The sequence below is a fragment of the Volvox carteri genome, assembly GCF_000143455.1.
Source record: "Volvox carteri f. nagariensis unplaced genomic scaffold VOLCAscaffold_11, whole genome shotgun sequence".
Taxonomy (NCBI): domain Eukaryota; kingdom Viridiplantae; phylum Chlorophyta; class Chlorophyceae; order Chlamydomonadales; family Volvocaceae; genus Volvox; species Volvox carteri.
The window spans coordinates 1,121,286-1,140,394 of record NW_003307554.1 but is presented as its reverse complement, the minus strand read 5'-3'; the positions used below and the strand labels follow the sequence as shown (position 1 = coordinate 1,140,394).

The 19,109-nt window shown below is 58.8% G+C and overlaps 2 protein-coding genes across 2 annotated transcripts; one reads left to right on the top strand and one right to left on the bottom strand.

The window, feature by feature from the left end:
* Nucleotides 1–181: 181 nt before the first annotated feature.
* On the bottom strand, nt 182–6,719 carry VOLCADRAFT_89106 (uncharacterized protein; the record flags this gene model as incomplete). The annotated part of the gene is made up of 9 exons (XM_002948663.1): nt 182–487; nt 929–1,165; nt 1,866–2,315; nt 2,694–2,835; nt 3,306–3,497; nt 4,366–4,526; nt 4,968–5,132; nt 6,100–6,234; nt 6,657–6,719. The coding sequence occupies 9 exons, from the start codon at nt 6,717–6,719 to the stop codon at nt 182–184; spliced, it is 1,851 nt and encodes a 616-aa protein (XP_002948709.1).
* Nucleotides 6,720–7,150: 431 nt separating this feature from the next.
* Nucleotides 7,151–17,670, top strand: VOLCADRAFT_116933 (uncharacterized protein; the record flags this gene model as incomplete). Its single annotated transcript, XM_002948785.1, has 16 exons — nt 7,151–7,212; nt 8,850–9,006; nt 9,288–9,370; nt 9,574–9,682; nt 9,719–9,853; nt 10,215–10,340; nt 10,428–10,520; nt 10,797–11,315; nt 11,427–11,459; nt 12,034–12,273; nt 12,849–13,159; nt 13,604–13,823; nt 13,854–14,001; nt 14,231–16,011; nt 16,377–16,546; nt 16,842–17,670. 16 exons carry the CDS (start codon nt 7,151–7,153, stop codon nt 17,668–17,670), a joined length of 5,016 nt encoding a protein of 1,671 aa, XP_002948831.1.
* Between the last annotated feature and the right edge of the window lie 1,439 nt (nt 17,671–19,109).

Sequence of the window (19,109 nt, the reverse complement as noted above, 5' to 3'; positions counted from 1 at the left end):
CTCAAGTCGCAACAAGTACGCCGCACTGCCCCCTCCCCGCCTTCTTCCTCACAACCTGGCCGCATCCCCGCCGCGCCCATACTCCATCGCAATCCCCACCCCCACCCCGCAGCCTCCCCCAAAGCCCCCCGTCATCGTGCATCCTTCCCTTTCCCTAGCACTCCGCGCCCCCTGCGCAACACTACCCCAGCACTGCGCCCTCCCCCGCCGCTCCATCCCCGGCCCCTTCCTCCGGCTCGCCAAACTCATCGGCCAGGGATACCGGCGCCAGCGTCGTCGTCTCGTGCTCCACGTTGACGTCCCTACCCGCCGCCGCCAACGTCGCCGCCAGCTCCCTACAGGCGGCCTTCCCGACGCCCGGGCACTCGCTGACCGCCAGCACAGTAACCCTAGGCAGCTGTGTCACCACCTGCAGGCCCGCTGGTGTCACTCCCGCCATGCAACGCAGCTCAAGGTGCTCCAGACTACCGGCCAGGGACACCAGGGCCTTATGCGGGGGATAATTTGGGAGGGGCGCAGGGGCAGAGGCGGCGTACGTGCTTTAGCATGTGGTAGCTCGGCAACCGGGAAGTAAGGGTCAGAGCTTGCAAGATGGGCTTGGGGATAAGAGCAGGTCAGGGAGCAAGCAACAGAATGACAATAACATCAGCATAAAGCAACAGCTGCAGGAACGATTAAAATAGCAAGTGCAACAGTGGAAAAGATGGAAATTTGACAATGATGAGCCGCGCAGCAGAGAACGGATCGAGGACTGGACCCGAGGTGCAATCTGGACATAGGCTCATTACGTGGGACCCCCTTCCCATCCCCTTCCCTTCAAATCCCCCTTCCAGTCACTCCTCTCACGGCCCATTCGCACTCGCATCCAGGTATCGTTTTCAGATTCTTCCTTTCCTTTACCTTTCATTTCACCCGACCAACTGCCCACCTGCAGCCCCTCGTCATGCACATTGGGCAGCCGCGACAGCACCAGCGTCCGCAGCGCCCCCAGCACCGCCACTGCCTCCCACAGGAAGCCGTCCGTCACCGCCGGCGACTCCAGCAGCAGCAGCTGGTCCAAGTAGGGCACGGAGCGCAGCGCTCGCACCGCAGCACCGGTCAGCTGCGCGCACCCCTCCAGTTGGAAGCCCGTCAAGGAGGGCAGCGGGGGCAGAAACTCCAGAACCTGTTAAGACACACCAGACGAGGTTTGAGACGTGAGAAGTGTGAGAAGTGTGAGAAGTGTGAGACGAGGTGAGGCCGGAAAAAAAAGGCGCTTGCGTGTTGCGGGTTTAGGAAAACAAGGGAAAAACGTTCGGTGGTCGCGGAATGAGGAAACTGATGCAGACCTGCAGACCTGCAGGCCCCCCCGGCCGTAAGGCTGCAGGGGCTGCTCTAGCCGCGTGAGCTTCGGGCGCCGGCGCTGGGGCGCTGCAGCGCTGGGCTGTCAAATATTGGGAATAGGACACATTCCATGAATGCGGAAAGGTCAAAATATCATTTGGACTAGGAGAAAAACAAACCCGCGTGCCTGTGTGCTGGTATATAAGTACTTGAGCCATCGAGCCCTCGGCTTGTATTGGGCGGTTTGCAGGTACGGGGTATGCACCCCACGGCCATGTAACACACACACACACACACACGCACACACACGCACACACACGCACACACAAGCACACACACACACACACTAGTACTAGATCCTTCCACACCATTCATCCATCCATCCCAGCTGCCTCCGCCCATAAAACGCACATACATACACACATACACGCATATACACACACGCACTGAAGTCGTGCATGTAACTTCTTCCACCCCTAATTCAAACGGCGGCTCAATCCACTTAAATACATTATGTTACTTTATGTACGCACATGCCGTACCTCATCGCGCAGTTGCGGATAGTTGAGCGCCAGGCGCTTCAGCCGGTCAGCTCCCGTCAGTTGCTGCAGTCCCCGCCCCGAAACGTGGAACACCAGCACGTTCTCCAGCGCCGGAAACAGCTCCACCAACCTCACCACGGGCTGCGGCTCCCCCGGTGCGGGCATGGATAGCTCCCCCAGAATGAGTGTCCGCAGAAACGGGAGGCATGGAGGCATTAAGAGGTGGGGCCGGACGCCGCCGAGGGGCACAGACGCGACGCCGGAGGAGCCGCTGCCGCGGCAGCCGCCGTCCGGCAGCAGCGCGGGAGCCTGTTGCGCAACGGCACGGGATGTAGCGCCGGATGCAGCACTGCCTGCAGCTGCCAAGGCGACCGCCGCTTCTGTCCCCCATTTGGCCGTGGCGATGAGCGCTGGGTCATCCTCGGAGGTGGGGATTCGTATGGACTGTACCTGAGGGATAATGCCGGAGATGAGGTGAGGGGTGAGGTGAGGGGTGACGTGAGGGGTGAGGTGAGGGGTGAGATGAGGGGTGAGGTGAGGGGTGAGATGAGGGGTGAGGTGAGGGGTGAGGTGAGGGGTGAGATGAGGGGTGAGGTGAGGGGTGAGATGAGGGGTGAGGTGAGGGGTGAGGTGAGGGGTGAGGTGAGGGGTGAGATGAGGGGTGAGGTGAGGGGTGAGATGAGGGGTGACGTGAAACGAATGAATTTCGGTGGAGACAGATGCCCTTTGGAGCTCCTCTTCTCATCCCCATGCACGCATAGCCCAGCAGCAGCAGCAGCAGCAGCAGCAGCAGCAGCAGCAGCAGCAGCAGGGCGCACGCGCGCATACCTGCATCATGTTGAGGCCGGTGCACTCAGCCAACACGGACAACGCCCTTACGTCCAGCTCCATGCACAGAGACAGCTCTCGTAGCCAGGGCGACACGCTGCAGGGACGCACCCCTGTCGCGGGCTGGGGCTCCGCATGCCACCTGATGACGTCAGCCAAAACGACAATGCCATCAGCAGCACCAGCATCAGCACCAAAATAGCAACATAGCCATTTCGGTAGAAAGGGGCAACAACGACAGCGGGAGCCCCCATGGCATATGCACACCAGCACCAACAGCCAGCAGGGCCATCCTTGTTTCTTCTGGCTCTGTTACCATGGCCCAACGTTGCTTTCTGTAAAATGGAACAAACCGAAACCCTTGCTCACCTCCCATCCCACCCCTGAATCCGCGCCGGTCCCACAGCCCCAAGCACCAACAGTACAACCATGCGGCCCCATCCCACCCACAATTCGATACACACACACACACGCGGCGCGTTCACCAACATCTCCAACCGTACTCCGCCCTTCGCACCACCCTAATCCCCCTACCCCCAATCCCCAGACCAGCCGAAACCCAAAGCCCCCACCCTAACCGGCCCAGCCCCACACCCCAGCCGCTGCTCTCACCACCCCAGCGTCCGCAGCGCCGGCAGACACGCCAGCGGCCCGGGGTCCTCGTCGGCAAAGCCCGGCGCCAGCTCTATTCTCAGCCCCGTGAGGGCCGTCAAGGCCGCCAGAGGCTGCAGAGTGGCGTTGCTGCCACGAGCTGCCGCCGCTGTCAGACTCAGGAGGCCGGTCAGCCGGGCCAGGGCAGCGTAACTGCAATGGGCTCCAGGCCGGTCAGCCAGCAGGGCAGGGCAGGGCAGCCAGCAGGGCAAGGCAGGGCAGGGCAAGGCAGCGCAGAGGAGGGAAGGTAGCTTGATAGGTAAATAGCTCGGTAATGGTGGGGAGGGGGGAAAGGGAAAAGAGTCAAAGGAAGCGCGGACCGTAACACGTCACAATTACCACCAGCATAGATGACAATAAGGAAATATTGTAGCAAAAATGTTGGTTAGGTAGTTCGAGCTTCGCCCGACAGCAGGCAGCCTTACAGGAAGGGAGGTAGAGAGGGAGGGAGGAAGGGAGGGAGGGAGGTAGAGAGGGAGGGAGGGCGGTCACTGCAAGTGGCGCAAATGAATTGCCGGTGTCCAAAATCTGCAGGGGAAGGGTGGGAAGGAGAGTGAGTGGGCGGGGTGGAAGGAAGGGGGATACACCGCAGGGTACGAAGCAGGTTGCAGAACGTGACCCACGCAGAACCAAGACTCATCTCACCCTCTACACAGACCGCAATCCCCCTCCCAATTGTACGCACGCACACATATACATACATACATAAATACGCACATACACGAACAACCTTGACCAATGGCAGGCTCGATAGCTGCCGTTTACCTTCATGAAGCCCGTTCAGATGCTGCAACACACACACACACACACACACACACTGCCCACTGTAACAACCACACACACACATACACGCGTGCACATACGCGCGCATGCGCATACACGTACACTCAGGCAGTTGTTCCTGTCCCGGCGCGCACATACAAGCCACCCTTCACACATGTATACATTTCTCCACGCGGCTCAATTCTCCTACAACAAAGCACATACATATATACACACATATACACACACACGGACTCACCCCTCCCTGGACACCTCCCCCGTGTTTCCCAGCATCAAACGCTGCAGCTGGGGTAGCCCCTGGCCCAGAATACGCGCCCCGGCATCGTTCAGAGCCCAGCCCTCCAAGCTGAGCTCCAACAGCGAGGAGAGGGCCGCCACGGAGCGTAGAGCTGCGCAATGCTGCAGGGGGTCCGCCGGGGCCGCGGGCGGCAGTGGCGGCAGGGCCAGGCTGGTGACGGCAGGCAAGGCGGACAGCAGCCCGCGGAGGCAGCGCAGGGAGATGTACGGCGTACCCGGAAAACGAACTTTCTGAGGGGTTGTTGTTCGGCCGGGGGAGGGGAGGCGGGGAAGAGACGCGGGTTTAAGGCGGGACGATGCCGGTGGATTGTAATTTAATGGGCGGATGGGCCAAAAACGGATGTGCGCTACCAACTCCTATCAACTGCCGATGTGTGCCGTGCTGTGCCGTGAAGGGGGTATCAACAAGCACACATACAGACACACAAGGCGGACACGCGCCTGCCGCTCCGCACCTCCGCAATTCCAACGAACTTAACGAAATGCATCCATGCTGAATATGCACACACACATATACCGGTATGCGCAGCTAGGTAGTCATACCTGCAGCCTGGCAAACACGCCAAGGTTCATGAGGATGACCGCCAGGAAGTTGGCCTCTTGCTCATCCTCCCAGGTCCACCGTTCGAACCACACGTAGACCAGAGAAGTCAGTCGCTGCAGCAACCCGCTTGTGAGCAGCGCCTCCCCCTCCTCCACCTTCATCACCTGGGAGAGGGGGACGCGGCGCGGAGCGATACACATACACACACATGCACACTCACACACACGCACGCGCGTGCACATACGTACATACACGCGGCCCAGTTCGTTAATAGAACACGTGCACAAACGTGCATGCGCAACACGTGGCCGGATGAGACGCCGCGTGTGGATGGTTATCATGCTGTGGGGTAGGGCGGGGTGGGGTTACGACGCCAGCACAGCCAACAAGTATATAGGTATGTGCATGCAGGCGGATGAGACGGACGATGTGCCGCGCTGGGCCTCAGTCACGGTTCCCAATTGACCCCACCCAACATGGACCCAAACTCCGGACAGCAAAAGAGCGCTGTTCGCCACGTCTGAATGTTCTGTTAGCTGCGTCGTTCTGGTCGTTACTTTTCCTTTTTAGACGCGTCTCGGAGCGCCTTTCCCCCCGGCGTGTATATGTATGTATATATAAATGTACGTATATATGTATGTGCTTAGCGCTCTCCGGGCCGGGCTGGTTTCGTGTAAATGACTCCCTCTCATTTTTTCTCTCTCTTTTTCACGCATACACACACAGCCATCTCCTGTAAAACCAATTGGATGACAATTGAACTCCAATGCCTCCTAAGGAAATGCCAATGCCAGCAGACCCTCGGATAGCTTAGAGGTTCTGCTTGTTAACAGTTGGCTGCGAAGTCGGGACTGCCTCCCCGCTCCGCACATGGACCATCTCAGCGTTCGTACTCCTGCTATCGGATCAGTCCCGTGGGTCGGTTCCAGGTTTCTCCTTATACAATTTCCTTCTGGCCCTCTTCAAGTTGTACGTCTTCCTCCCTCAACTGCCCATTCTAACCCGGCTAAAGGCGCTGCGTGAGCTTAAGACGCTTTGTTATAATGTGGTGGTAGTGGAGCCGGTGGGTGATGATGATTAGCAGGGCGTATCGCTTGCCTCGCTTGCCGCGGCTCAGCGACCGCAACCCACCCAGCCATTGGACGCCGCATCCACAAGCTCCCGAGCTAGCTTGCATGTTGTACGGAAGGCGGGGAGCGCGGCGTACGGTAGGTAGCTGACGATGCTCGCCACGAGCTCCTTAGGGAGGTCTGGGAGGCCGATCGCCTGCGGGTTGTTTGGGGGTTAGGAGGAAAAATGGGGGTGCGGGAGAAAAGGCGTGGAGGGGTGAAGGGGCAGGCGAGGGCAGGTGCGGGAGCCGGGGGAGACCAGAGGTGGGGAAAACGGAAGGGTTTGATGGCTCCGGCTCGCGGCGTCAGGGAAAGTTGTGCAAGGCAGGAGCACAAGCAAATGACGGTGTAAAAGAGTTCGGGTTCCTGCGTGACGTTGGACTTGCGGCGGCTGAGGCTCTTTTACATTGCCAAAGCGGAACTAAGGTATGCTTAAACTTCAGTAATCAAAGCACAGCGCTTTGATCGTAACGGCACTGAGTGCGTTACCCATGGAAGCCCCGAACCATGCATCTGAAAAGTAGTGGATGATGAATAAAGCTAGAGGTGTCCTATATGTCCAAAGCGTTAAATACAAACCTGCGCCGTGGAAAGTTTCGCATGCCGGCCGTGGCTCGGTCCCGCGTGGGGGCCCGCTATCATGGATTGGATTACTAAATAGCAGATGTTGTGCAGACCGAGCTTATTCACTCTGTGCCGTCTGAGTATCCGCTTGCACCAGGATACGACATGACACACGCTCTTTTCCAAAAGACCTGCTCCTGCAAATCCCCCTTACTTCAAGGTGAAAAGACTATTTCATACAATTAAATCCACAACAACAAACACTTTGTAAAGGCCATTCACGTACTCATTTGGAACATGGTCAAGTTGTTGCCATGTTGGCTACCGCCTTCACTATAATTGCTAGAATTTTTTGATAGAGGAAAAATCGTTTGTTTCCTGCCGTGCGTTCGCACCTTTAGTGAGTTAGCTCATCTTATCTTTTGCTTTTTAACGGCGATGGAAACCTAAGCTTGGGCATCTTGCGTTAGTGGATCGCTATCCTGCGGTGGTATAGCCGAAAGGAGCGCATGGAAGCCCAGATTGCCCTGGTCCGGAGTGCACTCCATGCTTTGTTTTCGGCACATGATGGGTGAGTTTGAGATATGTGCTGGGCATGTACAGTTCTTGCAGTTTTTCACATGAACTTATCCTGTACCTAGAAGGAGTGGCAGCTGCTGCCGTTCTTGCAGGCTAGTGTTAAAACCCCTTGGTGCGCGCTTTGCTGTATTGTGATACGCGCTTGCTGCCATGACTCATAGCTGTCAAATTTACAGGAATTTACTCCTCAATAATGCTAGCATGTGCGACGACCGCCCACCACAGCGAAAGCTTAGCTCTAGATTTTTGCAACACAACGCGTCCCAACGATGATGATATGGATAGCTCTAAGTCGTGTTGGTGCTGTTTGTCCTGACGGCGAAGCCTGTGAACCTGCTGCTGGGCGATCTTGACAGTGGCTGTCGCGGCACTTTGAGTTCTCCGGGCACTTGTTCAGCTTGGAGCATAAGTGTTAAGCATTGCATCCAGGGTCCGGTCTTCCTGTGCTCAGATGTTGCAGGAGCAGATACTTGCCGTTCCAAGATAGTCAATCAGCAGCAAAGATTTGCTCCGTACTGCAACCGCACATTGCACAATGCGGCACAATGCACGATGCGGCGCTTGCCGTGTATAACGGCGCACAATTTATTGGGATTCCTGCACGGTGCCGTTTCGGCAGTGCAGTATTTCATTCTCTGTCCGGTACAGTGACACACACGACGTCGCCCTCTCCTTAGGAGGAACATGTGCACAGCTCCAACAGTAGTGTGCAACACTATCGAGCTCTTATACCGAAATTCATTATGCAGTAACAACGTCCTCATTCAAATTCCGGATTTGTCGTAACTCTGCAGCAGCCGCTTGCTGTCGAGCGTCGTTCGACGTGTGAAATTTGTGTGACCAGGTCTGGGGCGTCGTCCCTCGGTTCCTATCAAATTCGCTCCCCAACATTTCCCCTTGTCTCGCAGCCGATAACATTTATGAAGGACTACAAAAGAACTGAATCCCATAACCTGAATCCCAACTTTTATCTTCGTCATTGCGCAATCCTAGGATGCTTATATCCTCAAAGGATATAAGCATGTAGGCCCGAGATTATTTCAGCACCGCACAATCGGTCCTCATCCTGCAAAAAGCTCTCAAAAGCTGCACGTACCCCTGCATGCACGTACCCCTGCATGTGCATGTGCTGGAGAAGGGAACGTATGCGGAAGGATACCGAAGCTTGCATTGGGATATTCTTCATTCTTTTCCTTCCTTTCAGTGGACCCCATACAGGCAGACCTCCTCCTAGGTACAGAGCCCTCCTAGGTACAGGGCCCAGAGAACGTTACGCATGTCGTTCCCCATGTTTTGGCATCTGGGTCGGGCGTCTCGCCAACCCAAATCTCCCCGGCCGTGGGACTCTGTTGTCTTCCATCCCCCCGGCCATCCAACCCCGTCCTCATGCGCCATTTCCCTCTTCTTGTCTTCCTCCTCCTCCTCCTCCTCCGCGCGTTCCCGCCGTTCCCATGTCCCCCCTTTTCCTCGGCGGCTGAGGACTAAACTCCCGCATGCAATGCTTCGTAGTTTTCAGTTTCCTGTGGTCCATGGTCCGACGTATTTAACTCTTTCTTTCTCTCTCTCTCGTCTCCCCTCTTTCTCTACTGCACGGCACACACGTACAACTCTTCCCCCAAACACAAACAGCGCAACCCGTAAGGCAGCGGACAACTGGCTCCAGAACTTCCGCAACAGCACAGGCTCTTGGCAGCTGTGTTTGGCGCTGCTGTCACGGCCGGGCTTGGCGGAGTACGAGTACCATTTTGCTGCCCACTCGCTGAGGTTGTCTTGCTGCAAGGTGCCGGTAAGGAGGCTGGCGGAAGGCTACTGCCACTACTGCTATTTACTGCTGCTGCAACCTTGCTACTACTACTGCTGCTGCAACCTTGCTACTACTACTGCTGCTGCAACCTTGCCACTACTACTCCTGCTGCTGCTACTGCAACTGCTATTACTTCTGCTGGCCTGGTCTTTCTGTCGGTCTCCCCATTTCCCTTGACTGCAGGCTCCCCTCTTGGCGTTGGTCATGTGTAGTTTTGTATGAGTCTGCCTGCCTGTTTGGCTGCCTGCCCGTGTTTCCCTCAGGAGCTGTTGGACGCCAATGTGCTCCCGGGTCTGGCAGGTCAACTGGCGGCGCTGCTGCTGGCGAGCGTCGGCGGGGGAACCTGGTGAGGATTGCCTGTTTATGAAAGTCCAGCACAGCAAGAAAAGGAGTTTTTGACGAAGATAAAGAGGAAAGATGAATTTAGGATTTGTATGTGGTTTGAATCTCCTGCCTTTTCGCTCCTGCCCCTTGCAACCGATGAAACCTCTTCGTCTTCTGACTCGGTGCCGTTCTCCGCCTGATGACTTGATGCAATGTCCTAATTAGGCCTGTGGCTGGTCAGCTGAGCTCAGCACTGGCGGCACTGGCGGTACGGGCAGTGTGCTGGGAGCCTGAGGCACTGGTGCCGCAGCTGCTGTCGCTGCTGGCGCCGCAGGTGGCAGCGGCCATGCTGGCGGATCTGGCGCTCCAGGGGGGTGCAGGGCTGGGCGGTGGCATGGCGGTAGTGGCAGGAGGCGGCGGACATGCGGGCGCTGGCGGCGGTGTAGGGACGGTGCTGGCGGCGGCGGTGGGCGCGGAGGCGACGGCGGTGTTTGCCGTTCTGCATGTAAGAGTGTGTGTGCGTGCATGTCTGTGTGTGTGAGTGTGTGTGTGTGTGTGTGTGTGTGAGAGAGAGAGAGAGAGAGAGAGAATGTGTGTATATGTATGTGTGTCGCCGAGAGTTAGGGCTGTGGAACGCAGCGGAACGGTGACAGTGTGTGGGACGTGTGGTGCTTGAGGGTCTGGAAGGAAAGTAAGTTACATGATTTGTTGTGGTGTTCATGACAGTCGTCTCGAATGATTCTCGCCGTATCCCGTGCGTGCCGTCTCCTTTGTTGGGCTGCCGTACTTGTCCTTAGTCGTGTCTCTGCCCCCAGCACTCCACAAAACCCATTCGCGCCTGCCATTCCCCCTCCCCGCTGCCTCAGGTGGTAGCTGGTCTTCCTGAAGCTTGTGTGGCTCGCGCCGTGTCAGCGCACCCGCAACGTAAGGCCCAAGTGGCGGCAGCGCTGGCAGTGGATGCCACTGTCGTACCGCTGCTGCGCGCGACGGTGGTGAGCAGTCGGGATGTAGGGGTAGGGACGCTGGGTTTGGCGCCGGCGGCTGCAGCGGCTGCTGCTGCCGCCGCTGGCGGACTGCAGCACTCAGTGCTGCGACGGGCGGGACTTCAGCTGCTACACGCCTGGTCTGATCAGCTGGGCGCAGCTCCACGAGGCCTTGAACATGAGACGGAGGTGAATTGGGGCTTCGATTTTGACTTCAGATCTCATTTGGAGGGTTGCATGGGATGAAACGGAGGTTAGGCCTAGGAGAATGGTTGGGACCAGATATGTCCGGGTAGGGGGGCTTGTTCCTCCCTAGCCGCGAAAGCCCCATCAACTGCTCCGTCGTGCACACATCATGCACACATCATGCACACATCATGATGTTATTAGGCCCCCCCCAATGCGCCGCACGCACCCCTTACTTTGCCTCTCCTGGCCATGGCGTTCGCGTTTCGCTTTCTGCAGCTCCTAAGTTGCCTGTACGAAGCCCTGGCTGCTTCCGACACCGCCACCCTAACTTCGGAGTGCCTCTGCGGCCTCTTCACCGCCTGTACGGCACTATCCCGCGACGCCGCGGACGACGGCGATCAGAGCGACACCTCATCCTCATCTTCCGGGATGATTCTGGGGGAGGCCGTTGCCGTACATGGCGGCAGAGGCGGCGGACATCGACGGGCCAACTTACGCGAGGCTGCCCCGGGCTTTCGCAAGCCGCGGCAAATCAGCGGCGCCGCCGCATCCACCGGCGGGTACAACACCGGCGGACGACAGCCCGTCGCCGCGGCCGCGACCGCGGGCCGTGCCGCGGCTACTGGTTCACCTGATCAGCAGCTGTCCAACACACTGTTGCTCCAGCAGCTGCTACATGGGCTGCAGGCGCTGTTGCAGGGCGCGGCGATGGTTTACCGAGAGCAGCAGCACCAGCCGCCGCCGCCAGGGTCCATGGAGGGGTGTGCCTTCTGGTCGAGTTGGTCTGTCGGGCCGGTGTTGCAGGCGGTCTGCAATGTGCTTTGTGCGGCGGCGAGTGCGGTGCTGCCCGGGGCACTGCGAGGCGACGGCGCTCTGCAAGCCCAGTTCAATGCGTTATGGCGGCAGCTGATGGCGCTGCTGGACCATAGCAACCCCGAGGTGAGGGGCAGGGGGAGGGGGTAAGGTGAACCGCTGACGATTGGAACAGATATCAAAGGGGCAGGGGGAGAGGGAGGGGGAGAGAGAGGGGCAACGTGACAGTGCGGTGACCCGACGCCCCGTCGCCGGTTTGAGGTCCTTACTGCCGCTCATCCTAGAATGATGATGATGATGATAATGATGATGATGAGAGGAAGAGGAGGAGGAGGAGGAGGAGGAGGAGGAGGAGGGGAAGAGGTGTTCCCCCACTTCATGTCGTCACGAATCATGCTGCTGCTTAAGGGATCCCCATTGCTGCTCCCCAAGGGCTCCCCATTGACTCGCACTGCTCCCCAACAGGATGGGCCAGAGTCCTGCCCTCCCTAACCCCCCGACCGGTAGCTCCGGAACCAACGGGCAGTTGCATCATTGCTTTGGATTCCAGCATCTGGTTTTGCTCTGGCTTTTGGCAGTTGACTGACCTTCTGTTTCTTTTCTTTCCGTCTCACGTCATTACCCCGCTCGAATATCGTTCCGCCCGGCAATTCCCCACACCGTCGAGCAGGTTGCGCTGAGTTGCGTGTCTTTCTGGCAGGACACGTACCTGGCTCAGCTGATGGAGGCATGTTCCAAACAGGGTGATGGTCATGGGACCACCTCGCCGTCAGGGCCTACCGCTGGCGGTGGCGGTGATGGCGGGATGGTGGTGCTGCAGAGCCACCTGCCATTGCTGGCTCAGCTCCTGACGGGGCTGGTGTCGCGGGCGGCGCTGGGGCCGGAGGTGGCGGCGGCGGCCACGGCGGATGCCCGCGACCTCCCCGAGGAGGTCCGCATGGTGAGAAGGAATGCTAAGAGGGGGCCCAGACACTGTCATAATTGTTGTTGTTGTTGTTGTTGTTGTGCGGGGAAACGGATTCAAGGTTTTGAAAAGCCGTCCCGTGTGCTCCGTAGTGAAAACCTTACGAGGGGAACTTCTGTCGGGCGGAAGGAATCCTCCTTATATCTACTCCCTCCCGCAAAATGAAATGCAACACAAGAGCACTTCCAATGCGCTTCCTTCGTACTCCTTGGCGTCCACCCCCCGCTTGGCGTTTCGCTGTTTCGGAGCCTGCCTTACGTTGATCTGGGTCAGGGTCCCACCAGCCCTTGCACGAGCACCCGAACGAAGTGCCCCTCCTCTGGTTTCGTTGCCTGTCTTCTTTCCATTTTGTGTCGTGTGTGGTTTCCTCCCTCCCACCCCGCCTTAGCTTTAGACCACCTCCCGGCAATTGGCAGCGGTTGGTTCTTCTTCTTCTTCTTCGTCGTCGTCGTCGTCGTCTTCCTATTCCTATTTTGCATCAAATGTGATTTCCCCCTCCTGCACTGCCATTGTAGCGCGGATGCGACCTTGTGTGCTCTTGGGCGTTGCAGGTTCGCCGGGAGCTGGGAGCCACGATGCGGGACCTGGTGGGCCTTGTGGGCCTAGGCCACGTAGCTGCCTTCCTGGAGCGGATGGTTTCGGAGCATGCGTCGCAGCTGAATGCGGCCGCGGCCGCGGCTGCTGCTGAGGGTGTTGTCACCAGAGGCGGGCCAATGGCTCCCAATGCCGTCGCAGCGGCTGCTACAGCCGCCTCATGGACACGTCTGGAAAGCTCGCTGTATGCGGCCAATGTGGCGTTGTGTAGCGGGGCGCTAGGGGCCTCCGTCGGGATCATTCACAACAGCAGCAACAGCAGCAAAAGGTGTGCTTGCGTGTGGTTTGCGTGGTATTGATTTGCATGTGGAATGTTTTGTATGTTGTGTGAACAATTTGAACAACTCTAATCTGTGCGTTGATCTGTGTGTTGATCTGTGCGTTGATCTGTGCGTTGATCTGTGTGTTGATCTGTGTGTTGATCTGTGTGTTGATCTGTGCGTTGATCTGTGTGTTGATCTGTGTGTTGATCTGTGTGGCATGGAAGCCCCGGGGGGTGTGCGGCAACGCCGCAGGCGAAACATGCAACTGAGCCGAGGATAACCTCCTGCCGTACTCGGGCACTTGCCAGCGTCAACAGGTCTTTTGCTACCGTCCCTTCACTTCTACTCCCTTCACTTCTACTTCTTCTACTCCTACTCCTACTCCTTCTACTCCTGCTGATTACCCTCCCACTCCGCTTCTCACTATCCCTGACGCGGCTGCCCCCTAGGTTTCCCGCGGGCAGCCCCAGAGTCAGCAACACACCCACCGCCGCCAGCTCCCCGGCTGTGGATGACGCCCACGTCGCCTCCATCATCTCCACTGCCGCCGGTGCCGTCGTACACCCCGCCAGCTCCCTCAAACTTGCCGGCACGGCGCTGACGCTGGTGGGTGGCATGGCGGCGTGGTTTTCGGAGCATCCCCTGGAGCTGGCGCGGCCGCTGGAGGCGGTGCGCGCCGCGCTGGCATCGCAGGACGAGAAGCTGGCGCGCAATGCGGCGACGGCGCTGAACCGTCTCTGCGTGCATGGGGGCTGCGCGGCCCTGCTGCTGGGGCGCTACGCTGGCTGGGTGGACGGACTGCGGAGTCTGCTGCCTGGGCCGGAGGTGTCGCTGCGACACAAGCCCGGTGAGGAACTTGCCGTGTTGGAGACGCTAACGAGGGAAAGAAAAGCCGGGAATGGGGGGCTGCCAAAGCTTATAGCTATACTATAATAAAGTGTGCTTATGCACGTACTTAAGCCTGTTTGGATACATTACAGGTAATTTGAGCTCCGAGATTATCTTTTCGTCCCTCCCCCAGACGTGACGGGTCTCTTTCTCCCTTTCCCACCTTCCTGTCCTCCCACCACATTCAGCGCCTGGTGTGGATATGACCTCGAAGGAGCTCTTGGTAGCCTCCCTCATGCGTCTGGCCTGTAGCAGCATCAGCAGTAGCGTTCCGCCACCGCGGCAGCCGCACTTGCAGCAGCAGCAGTTTCATCATTCTGTGGCGCTCCTCCGTCAAGGTCCCTGTAGCTCTGGCAGGGATTTGGTGGCGGCGGCGGCGGCGGCGGCGGCGACGGCGCCCATGTCTCGTCACGGCTCTTGTGAGTTGGATGGTGACGGAGGCGGCAGCAGCGGCGGCGACGGCGCGCCTGCGCCTTGCGGTGCGCTGGCGCCACAAGTGCTGCTGCAGCAGTTGCTTGCGTCGCGGGTGTTGGCCTCGGCTTCGGAGCTGGAGCGCTTGGCGGCGGCGCTGGAGGGCGCGAATGCGCCGGGGACGCTGCAAGCGCATCTGCAGTTGTGGCGCATCAATCGCCAGCAACAGCAACAGCAACAATACATCCACACGCATCATCACAACCACCATCACACAAATTTGTATATATCGGCGCCTGCATCACACCTCTATCCCCATAATCAGCAACCGCAGCAGCAGCTGCTGCTGCTGCATTGCCAGCAGCACTGCCCGCAGCCGTGCCATCACCACGGGCACGTGCACGGGCAAATGCAGGGTCAGATTCATCGCGCGCAGGTGGCTTCGTCACCCGCCGCCCCTGCCGCCGCCGCTGCGGCGACTGCCGCCGCATCTCAGCGCATGCAGCTGTGCCAGCCTGGGTCGCCGCCGGAGCTACACCTGCTGGGCACCGCCGCGCTGATGGCGGCGCTTCGCCTTGGCGGGCTGGCAGGCATGATGCTATTCATACCTGCGGCAGGACAGGTGCAGGATATGGGTGCCAGCATGTCGGGCGGTCGCAGGGGGACCGATACGGCGGCGCGCGGGACATCGCAGGAGGCGGCAGCGGCACTTGCGAGTAGGGCGGCGTCGGCCACGGAGGTCGACGCCGCCGCTACCGCAGCGGTTGTGTCGATTGTCGTACAGGTTATCCGGGCGGTCTGGCCTAACCTGATGGCGTGTCTTCGGTCGAGCGCGTCTGCAGCCGGATGCGGTAGCGGCACTGCTACCGCCGTACCACAAGCGGTTGCTGACGACGCGGCGCGCGGCGGGACCAGTTTGTTGCTGGAAACATGCGAAGGGGCGCATCTTTTGCCGGCGGCCTGCTCGCTGGTCCACGGCGCGCTGCTGGTGGTCGCTTCGCCACATAGCGGCAATGGCGGCGGCGGCGGCTCCGCCGCTGCGGAGCTGCTTTCCTGCGCCGTCTGCCTCCTGGGCCTGGCTCACGGAACTCCACCAGTACCCCCGTCAGATCAGCAGCTCCATCATCAGCAGTGGCCGGCGAACCTGGACTGGCCCATGGAGCCGGGCGCTGCGACTTGGAGATCCGCCGCTGCCACGGGCGCGAGAGCAGGCGATGGCTTGCAACACCATCGTCCTCCTCATTATCATCAGCAGCAGGAGGCTGTGCGGCCGCTATGGCATGGCCCTCCTCGGTGCATCTTGCAACTGGTGCTTGGTTGCTTGCCGCTCTGCGGTAAGATCCTGGCACAACAGCAGCAGCTACAGCCGCAGCCGCAGCTGCTGTTGCACCAACTACTTAGTTATCATCATCATCATCATCATCATCAGCAGCAGCAGCAGCCACAGCAGCAGCATTATCAACAACAGGCAACGACAGAAGGCCAGGCGACTACGGTGGCGGAGCAGGCCGTGCGAGCGGCATGCCTTGTCGCCCAGAGCGCCTGTGCGAGCTTGCAGGTGGGCCGGGCTAAGACATGGTCCGGCTGGATCAGAGCTGTAAACAAGAGGGGCGGAGGCAACCTTTGGATACCACTGCACTGCGGCTTGGCACAGGACGAGGTTAGGGGGAACTTGCAGCGGCCCTCACTGAGCGCCGCCTGCCGCATCCAGCGAATGGGGAACGAGGTGACGTTCGCTGTGATTTACCAAACCAATCCACTGGCTGTTGAAAGGGGAAGACAATTTCTGTCTGAAAACAGGTTCTGAACAGGTTCTGAACAGCCGAGGGGACCACTATTCTGAAGGGGAAGGAAAGCCGCCACATATACCAGGAATGGAATAGCTGCTTAATCGAGTAGTTTGTGTCATACGTCCCCCTGCAGATTCGCATACAGGCCGTCCGCGTTGGGCGGCCCATGGGTCTCGCTCCTTCTAGTGCCACCGGAGCTGTCCCTCTGGTGCCGCTGGTCCTAGATTCGGAGCGGGTTCTTCACGTGGTGCCGGTGCTTCAAGCGTTGCTGCTGCACACGCCACAGGCCTTGGCGACGTCCAGGTGGGCGGGGGGTCCCATAGGGGGCGCGGGACATGGCGCGGGACGAGGCGAGAGGGGACGGGACGTCCTGGTACAGCAGACGCAGTTGTCGTCACTGTGCCGACACTGTGCATGCGTGTTTATCACGAGGCTGGTTGGGGCCCTACATGGTTCTGTATGTGCGCCTGGTTATGGGCATGCCTGTCTGCCGGCCTGTCAGTCTGCCCGTCTGTCTATCTGTCTGTGGGTTCTGTCTGCGTGCATGAGAGCGCCAATCATGCTGATGGCGCAACGCCGCTGTTACACCTCAACACAGGGAGCTCCTGGAGGGGTTCGTGGCGGCGACCGTAGCGAGCATCTACTGCCAAGACCCGGAGGCCTGCAGGGTGGTCCTGGATTGGACACAGCTACTGCTGTGTACGGCGGCGTTTGCGCCGCCGACAGCAGCTGCGGCTGCGATGGCGCTTCTGCCAGCAGGCCGGGCCGCCGGGCTCCTTGGACATGGAGCAGGAAGTCGTCGTGGTGGCGAAGTATCCGCCGCTGGAGGCAGCGGCGGCGGCCTGGCGGCGCTACAAGCGCGTTGCCTGCAGGTGCCAGGTCTGGAACGCGCCTTTGCGGGCATTGCATCGCAGCTAGACATGCCTTGCGCCTGCTGTCCTCCGAATGAAGCCGGCCTGGTTTATACTGTCGCGGCGGCGGAGGCAGGGCTTGCCGGCGGCCGCGCCGACGGAGGCAGTGACGCCGCCGCCGGCACATCGAACACACTGGTGGCGACGGGCAGCCTGGGTGCCGTACTTGTGCTGTCCTTGATGGTGGCGGCTGCGGGCGCAATGCCGCCGGACTTGTTGCTAACCGTGAGCACGTGCTTGCACAATGCCTGGCAAGCCATGGGCTCGTCGCGCTTTCGGACGTGGGTTCGTACGGCGGCGGTGGAGCTGTGCAACCCCGCCGGGGCCTCCGCTGCTGGCGGTATGGCGGCCGCGGCCGCGGCTGGACTGATGCCGTGGTCTCGCTTGAAGCCCGAGGTTTTGACAGCCTCATTGGACGAGCTTCTTGGTGAGGAGTGTGTGCGGGATGTATTGAAGTTCAAGAGGTCGCTCAAGATGCTTTGCGGTGGCAAGAAGAAGGGCGGCGGCGGTGCGTGAGGGCTGTGCGCTGAGGACGTGCTGTGGTGAGGAGACGCACAGTTAGTGAGACACGGAGGCGGCGGCATGGCAGGCATGGCGCAAGGTCAAGACCCCGCGAGGGAGATGTAGTGACGTACGGCACGTACACGATGTTGTTGTTGATGATGCGTTGTTGTTGTCATGTAGTGTGGGAACATGGAGGGGATGCATATGGCTGCTGTTCGGAGAAGAAATATTATACCTTCCAGTATTGCGTTTTCTCCATTGTTTGCATATGTGTGAGTATTGGTGTAACTATATGCATGCACGCAAGGGTTTATCCCGCCTTTTTATGGCTTTGGCTGTTTGCAGTGTCTGCGTACACTGGGCGGGGGGCGATAAGGGTAGAGGATGCTGGCTTGCTGGTGGGCGGCTTTGTGAGTAAGCATTACATGGGTACGTGCGTGTGCATGTTGGGGTGTGCTTTGATTTGAGATGGCGGTTGGGCCGGTGGAGATAGCGGGCTGCAGGCTGTCGCCCGGGTGTGGGGGGTGGGCGGGGAGGAGAAGGCGGAGTTTCTAGCGATGTAAAGGAACGATGGGCAGGGCAGGACAACACCCTGCTTGGTCTGAAACCCGAGGGGGGATCCTGGTCTGCTCCTTACGGGATTAAGGGATAAAAGGAACGTCGGAATACTGAAGAAATCTCAAACCCCAATGCATCGCGTTGCGTTTCCTTGATGGGCGACGACGGGATTTTCATCATGTGTTAACGGCGTGTAAAGTTGTGGAATTGCGTCGAATTTGGAACTCGGAACATAATGGTTCTGGAGCATAGTGGTAATAAGTGCGGTATAGTGCGGTAAACGAGAACGAGTTCGACCGGGCATGAAGAGCAGTGCCATAAGCTACTGCTGCTACTGCTGGTGCTCCTACATCTATTATTGTTATTATTATTATTGCTGTTATTATTGTCATTTTCGTTTGCTGTGCCTGTGCCTGCTGGAACGAAGGGGACTCTGATGGGGTATCATCCTGAATGTACGAGCAAAACTGTTGGGGGTTGTACGGTTTGGTGGGCTGCTGGAAATGTGTGAGTCGATGGGTCGAAGGGCTCGCAACGCGGCGCCACGACACGCCACATCGTTTGTTGTTTTGTTTGTTCGTCTGTTTGTTCGTCTGTTCCCCGTGTGGCTTTTTCCGGTCATGTCACGCTTTCTCAGACGCCGCCTCGCGTTTTGCCTTGAGCTTGGCCAGTTTCGAAAGGGCTCTGCGTCCTGTTACTGCGCCATCGCCTTTTGCCTTGAACCTAAGCTCAGAGGTTGATGATGCCTCATGTACGGATGAAATCTCATGTACGGATGCTGTATTAACTCGGGCTGAGGGTACTGATGTATTGGGACAGTTTTCGTTGCGAGCGAAAATGCTGTCCGGGTTTGGTTTAGCGTGTTAATCGCTGGTGTTCCGGTTTTTTTCTGT